At 34.5% G+C, this 8,418-nt stretch overlaps 1 protein-coding gene across 1 annotated transcript in view; it reads right to left on the bottom strand.

The window, feature by feature from the left end:
* The window catches only part of LOC107744958 (ras-related protein Rap-2a), a 12,827-nt gene extending 7,915 nt beyond the window's left edge, over window positions 1-4,912 (bottom strand). The window contains exon 1 of the mRNA XM_016558784.1: window positions 4,075-4,912. Coding sequence (XP_016414270.1) covers window positions 4,075-4,388 — 314 coding nt within the window. The 5' untranslated portion in view covers window positions 4,389-4,912. The remainder of the gene's footprint in view (window positions 1-4,074) is intronic.
* Window positions 4,913-8,418: the final 3,506 nt, after the last annotated feature.

The following is an 8,418-nucleotide window of genomic DNA, read 5'->3' as shown; positions in this document are numbered from 1 at the left end:
ACACACACACACACACACACACACACATTTATATATATATATATATATTCAACTATACAGCAAGATTAAATAAAAATGAATCACAAAACACGAGACATTATATTGATCAAAAGTGACAGTAATGTCATTTATAATAAATATTTCTATTTCAAATAAATTCTGTTCAGTTGAACTTGAAAAAAACTTGAACTTGAACAAATAAATTGAGCAGCACGACTATTTTCAACATTGATAATAATCAGAATTGTTTCTTAAGCAGCACATCAGCATATTAGAATGATTTCTGAAGGATCATGTGACACTGAAGACTGGAGTAATGATGCTGAAAAATCAGCTTTGACTTTTAAAAATATATTCAAATAGAAAACAGTTATTTTAAACTGTAATAATATTTCACAATCTTACTGTTTTTACTGTATATTTCGGTCAAATAAATGCAGCCTTGGTGAGAAGAGACTACTTTCAAAACCATTAAATAATCTATATAAAATCTCTCTATTTCTCTCTCTATATATTATGTAGTATATATAAATAATAATAAATAAAATAAAAAGTTATACCCTTCTAATTCTATAATTCTAGTACTCTAATACTAAAAGTATATTTTTACTTTAATAATATTCCATGCATTTTAAATATTAAGTATTTATGTTGGCGTATATGTTGCAATCTCTTTCCTTTGTGATACATTTAATAAAAATGTATACATCAGATACATCAATATTAATATGATTACAAAAAAAAAAGATTTGTACACAAATCTCGATATGCTTCAGTTATTAACTACTATTGCTATTTATCTGCATGGAGTCTGAACACCTGCCATTCACGCTATTAATGATTTGAGATACCAATTAGCATAATTTTAACACATTTTACAACATGTAAATGCTTTTCACAGAATTCCATACTCAGACTATGTGAAACAGTGCACAGATTGAGTGTGGGCTGCGCTGTACGTTTTTTAAACACCTACTGTAGCTAAATTGAATAAGACGACGTGTGATTTAATCTAAATTCATTAAAGCAGTGTTTAGCCTTAGATATAAAGCAGATGACCGACGGATCCGCCCACATTTCCTCTTCTCAGGCTCTCACTGCCAGAAGTCAAGTGTGCCTTTGGGTTAGTGTGCGCTAATGCAGTCGTAATGTTTCTTTGGCTTCCACCAGCACTCAATCTCATTTATATTTTGGTGAGTGTGCAAATCTCACCAGTGTTACTGTAGTTATCATCCGCCGTCTCAGCATGTATCTGCCTCCTCCTGCAGATTAACAACCTGTGCCAGAGGTTTAGAGGGTTTTTGCAGGTTCTGGCATGAAACGGCGCCAATTCAATTCACAGAGAGAGAGATAAAGCTGCAAAAACATAATGTGTCCATCCTGAGTGTGTTTAGTGGCTGGGATTTCCGCAGGAATTTCATCACGCCTTCGATTTATGTTTTAATTTTATGTATTTCATTTAAGTGATTTCCTACAGAACTGTGTAAGTCTCATTTCGTTCAGCACATTTTCTTCAAAGTAAAATAATAAAAGTCCAATCAATATTTGTTCATTTATTTAATAATGCATTCATTTGTTTATTTGGTAACTTGAAGCTTATTTTTGCCACAGCATTAAAAAAAAATTAAAAGGTAATAGCAATCTTATCTCACAATTCAATTTTTTTTCTCACAATTCTGAGAAAAAAAGTCTGAATTTTGAGATATAAACTCAGAATTTCAAGAAATAAACTTGCAATAGCAAGAAAAAACTCTTTGGAAAAAAGAATTCTGAGATATAAGGTCAGTACTGTGAGATATAAACTCAGAATTAGAAGAAAAAAGTCAGAATTGAAAGAACCGTGAGACAAAAAGTCTCAAACGTTTTTTTATTCTTTATTCTGTAGCGGAAACAAACAAACAAAAAAACTGAATTGTGCGATGTAAACTTGGAATTCAGAAAAAAAAGTCAAAATTGCCAGATGTAAACATAGATTTTAGAATAAAATCCGAATTGGGAGTTTATTTCTCACAATTCTGAAAATCTAAATCTGAATAGTGGAATTTATTTATTTATTTTTTAATTCCAAGGCAGAAACAGGCTTGCATAAATTTGGTAAGTAGAAATAAGAGGGATAAATGCAGTCATCATAATTGCTAAATAAACCCAACATTAGGGTGACCATACGTGCCATTTTCCCAGGACGCGTCCTGGGAAAATGGCACGTATGGTCACCCTACCCAACATGCATGTACAGAAATAACTAAATATGGGCCTACTTCTTGCTATATAAAATATCCGTTCAGAACCAAATCAAGTTTCCAAAGACTTTTAAGCTGTTCTGTATGACAAATTGTCAAATTACTGCATGCAAATATGACAAAAAAAAACAAAAGAAAACATTTTCAGGCAACCTGCAGCTTTGATGTGTCATGACTTGATTACCGTAGTAAAGTAGCCAATTACTCACCGCTCCGCTAGTGTGACATCACACCTCCTTACTAGCACTACTGTTCATAAGAGTGCTTTTGCTATTCAAAAAATGCAACAATTACTGTATTTGTCACAATGAACCAGACGAATGCCACAAGACAATATGAGAAAAGTGCATAAATAAGAGCTTGATTCAAGGTTCTGACATGATAATTCAGGCCTTTCAGGTTTTGACGCTACAGTGATTAATCTTTTGTCTATGTGTGCTTTACCTTTACCTGTTTTGAATTGTTCTGTTGATCTCGTTTATGAAAGCAATGTGTTCAAACCCCTTTTAAGAGTTGATCTGGAAAAACACAAACAATACAGCATCTGTTTCTAGGCCTAAAGTTAAATTATGGAAAGATTAGAATAGACGCGGCCTCCCATTGGACTTATTATTAACGTCACACTAAAGACACACCATTATATTATTCCACACGCGCTCAAGTCTTTCCATCTGCTTAAAACCTCGGAAAGTTCAGCTCATTTAGAGGAAACAAACTGTCTGCTTTTTTCAGATTGAGCTTACTGTGGCAGTACCATGGTAAAATTACAGTAATACCATGGTTCTTTAATATAGCATATACCACAATACTGAATGATTACCATATTCATATAACACTTACAAACAAAGTACTGCGGTGGTACCATGGAAAATGATGCTATTAGATGCTAATACCACGGTATATGTCCAAAAACATGGTATTAACATGGTTTCCTAAGTGGACTATTTTCACCTCGAAATTAAACTACAGTGGCAGTACCATGGTAATCAGATGTTAATACCATGGTACTTGAAAATGTGCATGTTACATGTCCACAAACATGGTAATACCATCATTTTCCACATGTTTATTGTTTTTACCTTGAATTTACAAAAAAAAGTACTGTGGCAGTACTTTTGTAAAATTATGAGATGCTGATACAATGTCACCTTAATATTTACCGTAGTACATGACCAAAACATGGTAATATCATTGTTTTCTGTATGTTTATTGTTTTTCAACCCTAAACTTTAAAAAAAAAAAAAAAAAGTACTGTGGCAGTACCATGGTGAAATGATGGTATCAGATGCTAATATCATGGTACTTCAGTATTTGTCCAAAAAACATTAATACCATCATTTTTTAAGTTGATTGTTTTTCATCATGAATCTACAAATAGTACTGTGGCAGTAACCATGGTAAAATTGTGGTAACAGCCTCAATAACAGTGTTCAGCTGCATTAAAATGATGGTAATGCCATGGAACTTCAATACAATATATGTTATGGTACTGAATGATTATCATATTCATTTAAGACTTTTAAAAAAAGTACTTATAAAACCATTGTACAGTGATAGTAGCACAAGCTAATAATATTAAGACACTTTAATATTAACCGTGATACATGTCCAAAAAACAGTACTAACTTGCATTTCCATAAGTTTAAGCTTTTCGCCTTGGAAAAAAACAACAACACTGTGATAGTAGCATGGTAAATTATAGCATCATAATGCCATGGTACTCCAATGCGCTTCAAAGAATACTATGTATGTGCTAATATTACGGTAGCAGATGGTATTACCATGCTGACCTCAAAGAATACAGTGGTAATATTAGCCATAGTATTTGTCTTACCTCTTCACCCTGATGATCTGATCTCTCATGGGCTTTATATCTTGGAAGCTCTGCTGGTTGACCAGGCTGTAGACCAGGATGAAGCCCTGGCCGTTCTTGATGTAGAGATCCCGCATGGACGCGAACTGTTCCGTGCCGGCCGTGTCCAGGATCTCCAGCACCGACGGCGACGAATCCACCTCGATCTCCTTGCGGTAGAAGTCTTCGATAGTCGGGTCGTACTTCTCGATGAAGGTCCCGGTCACGAACTGGACCGTGAGAGCGGATTTCCCGACCCCTCCGCTGCCGAGCACCACCACCTTATATTCGCGCATTGCGCACGGATCCGAACCCGACGTGACGCGCGTAATGGAACCAGCTAACAGTGTCCAACCCGATCAGATGCGACGGGAAACTTGCCTTGAATATTGCAGAAGTCGAGCAGACGCGGAGCCATGGCTGTATTGCGACACTCACCATAGAGACAAATAACAGAGACGCACAAAGAGCCACTGCGCGGACTTCATGGCATCTCTAACCACCTAGAATAGCCGGAACCCAACAGCTGCTTGAAGAAATAATATTTTAAAAGCCTGCCCGATGTATTTGCGTACATTTTAGGTTATAAAAAGCGCCTCGCGTCCCTTCAAGACGAGCATATAAGGCATCACGCGTCCCCTCCGAGCGTCATTTGGGGATCCTTAGGACGCTGCTGCATTTCAGAATAGCTATTCTGCATCTTCCAGGATCCTCAACCGCCATACTCTCGGGTGGAGACCTTCTGAAGCCAGACCACACAGTCTCAGCTCAAGGATAGGAGTTTTATAGCGGGATTGATGCGCTGAGCGCTCAATGCGCGCAGAGGAGAACGGTAAGCCACGCCTGCTTGGCTTAATAAGGTAATGGTCAATGTGGTGAGCGGGACTTCCGCTTTTAACTGCGACGCGAATAGTTACAGCTCCATTTGAACGACCAATGAGAGGCGGCGGCAGGGAGAGTGTCAATACATGATGCTGGGGATGCTGTTCCTATGGCAACAGTGCGTCGCCTGCATCAGCACCTGAAATAGCAAGCAACAGGGATGCGGCCATTGTGTGCGCTGATGGAGGCTGTAAGTCTGCAGTGGTTCATTAAAGTACGATACCTAAATATGTGATCGCCGTTCATTAGATCGATTGTCTATATCTGCAGGATAGTTTCTTTTCACTTCCATTTTAAGTCACACGTCTTCATTTTCAACACCGCATATATTGTTTATTTGAAACTTACCAAATGTTTTGCTTGAACAGAGTGCTGTCTTTGTTTAAAATAAATGCCACTTTTACTTATATTGTTACTGAATACAATGCAATTCATACATGTTTTTTAAGCATGTCTTTATGTAATCTACAGTCACATTCAGAGGAATATGGGTTGTGCAGTTCTTACCTCTTAATAAATTATCCATCTCCACATGTCAGGGCCTACAGCTTTCATTAGAAAGCACCAGTAGACATGAACCTGGCTTGAGTTACAACAGTGGTAAATCATATCTATTATGCATCAGCAGTTCACTGGGTATAAAGCCAAGAAAGTATTGTACAAAGAACAGTAAATTATCCTAATAAATCAAAATGAAATTAAACAACGTTACAACAAAATGCAATGATTTAAGGACTAGTTCAGCCAAAAATGAAAAATCAGTCATTATTTGTTCATCATGTCTTTTCATACCTATGTGTGTTTTCGTTCTTCTGTGAAACACAAATCAGATTTAGCTGGTCATTGTTTTGCATGCAATTACAATAAATGTACTGAGCTTTTCAAGCTTCAAAGATGCATATAAAAGCATCAAAAATGTATCATAATAATATTAATAAAAATCGTTGCATTGAATATTCATTTAAAACGTGAGAACTAATAACTTATACAGTCTGACTAAATTGATTGTACAGTACACTTGCACAACTAATACAAGATCAGTTTTAAATTATTCAAAGAATACCATGGCAAGATGATGGTATCAGATGATAACGCTATTATATTGAAAGATAACCATATTCATATATCATAGTTTCACCTTTACACACCATTTTATCAGTAAAAGCTAATTGGAAACAGTCTGGAGACTTCACTTTCTTTTTTCAAACGCATTTCACTTTGTCGATAGCAGGATTATTATAGTTAACTAAACTAAAACCATAAAAAATAACAGTTAACCTAAATAAAATTAAAAGATATGCTAACTTTTCTTTTTATTTCAGCTATTTGCCAAGGTGTCATTTCTTATTTTAATTTAGTTACTTTAAGTACTAAAATAAAAGTGAAATGAACAATAATAAAAACATTAAAAATGACTAAAACTTCAACAAAAAATGACAAAGACAGTAAAAATAAATGTAAAATCTAAATCAAAATATTAATAAAAACTATAATGTCACTGGTCAATAACAGCAGTGCAAAAAATGGACGGAAACTTGGCTTGGTTAAAATACCATGGTAGAATCCCAAAAGCACTGTAGTTTCACACACAATCACGCAAATGAAACACAATCAAGCATTGAAAAAACACATCTGTCTTTTTTTTTCTTTCTTTATTCATTTTGTCTCAATAGATTTTACACTATTTTTCTGGAACCAAAAACATTTGACTATATGACATAAAATAGCACATAATATATATATGCACAAATAAAACATTTAAAATGGTTACATGAAAACTAATATTATCCAAAGAGGGCTTGGTTTATAATTTTCTTCTCATATGATCTCTGAACACATGTGTATGTGTGTGTGTCGATGGGCTACTGCATTACTGATGGAAGTCAAGCAGCACAGCGTAAAATACCCACAATCCCTTGAGAACAGCATCTCGTCACAAACAGGAAAGGTCATTGAAAAGCATCAACAACGTCAAACCTTTTGGTCTCTCAGTGACAATAATAATAATAAACTCTTACATGTCTTAGTTATAGGTATAGTATATTCATATATAAATGCAGGTGAGAAGTAAGTTCTGTTGACACCCTAGTACATATTAATAGCTCTGAAACACAAAAGCTTAAAAACAATGGACTAAAGGTAAGGCAAAGTGTTTGGATACGCTGTGTCTGCTCAGTATATCAACTGATTCGAAAGTGCTTTTTTCACCATCAGTCAACATTATTTTTTTTTGTCCCACAACTGTACATTTCGTTTGGGGTGTAAGAAATCCCAAATTAAGTACAACTGTTGCTTTCATCACATGTGCAGGTTTTTTTTCTATAGTGTAGATAGAAACATTCAATATATATATATATATATATATTATTTTTTTCTCAGATTAAATTGAAAATAACTTCTTAATTTGACATAAAATACCATGCAAGATGCTTACGGAGTATTTAGTTGTCTGGTTTAACTAAAGCAATAAAACAACCGTCATTATTTGTGTTGCCATACCATATTCACTGTGCATCAGTTTTTGAAATGAACATCCTACAGTTACATGAAATCAAAGTGCAATCGTTGACTCATTCAAGCTGTTGAACAAACCAGGACAACTTTCATAAATAATATAGAAAACGATCTTCACAAGTACTTGAGATCCTTCGTCAATCTAAAATGGGGAAGGGGCGCGGGTTAACCCAACACTAGAAGTTTCTTAAGTTACGTCACACTATTGTAACTGGTGAGTATTTACTGCTATCTTAAATGTTACACCAATAAAGAGGCCATTAAATGCTACCGAAAAATCTCCTGGTAATATAATCTTGACATAAAATAGGAAATGTTCCAATATCTGCTTTACGATCTAATGTTTTACAGTGCCCTAGGAAAAAAACAAAAAGAACAAACGTAAAGAAAAAAAATCAACTTAATTACATCATTTACAAAAATACCAAAATTTAGTATTCGCAACTTTTACGTTGCCACAGCAACAACTTAATATTATTATTATGAAATAACTATCATACTACAGAGTTTTGTATTTTATTATTATTATTATATTTTATTTTTAATATTTTTTCTTTTTTCTATTTCAGTTTTTTTTTTTTTTTTGGTAAAACTTTACCTATACAATAAACATTTTTACATAACACAAGCAGTTCTATAGCCTCGCTTGCGCTACGGCGTGACGTCCCGAACGAGAGATCTAGAACCGGCTCCTGATTGGCCGAGGACAACCGCGCGTAGCTAAGCCCAGCTTAATAAATTACATTCATTTTTAAAATAGGTTACACCATTGTTCTGTGTTCTAGTATTTAACAAAACAACAAAAAAAAAAAAGAATGAACAGAATGACAATAAAATCTATTTAAATCACTTTCCACATCAAAAATTACATTAAAACTGTAACTTTTGCGACGCAAAAAAAAAAAAAAGCCTAAAGAAAAAAAAAAAAAA

The sequence above is a fragment of the Sinocyclocheilus rhinocerous genome, unplaced genomic scaffold, assembly GCF_001515625.1.
Source record: "Sinocyclocheilus rhinocerous isolate Xijiao unplaced genomic scaffold, SAMN03320098_v1.1 scaffold1039, whole genome shotgun sequence".
Classification (NCBI taxonomy): Eukaryota; Metazoa; Chordata; class Actinopteri; order Cypriniformes; family Cyprinidae; genus Sinocyclocheilus; species Sinocyclocheilus rhinocerous.
This window is presented reverse-complemented; position numbering and strand designations above follow the sequence as displayed.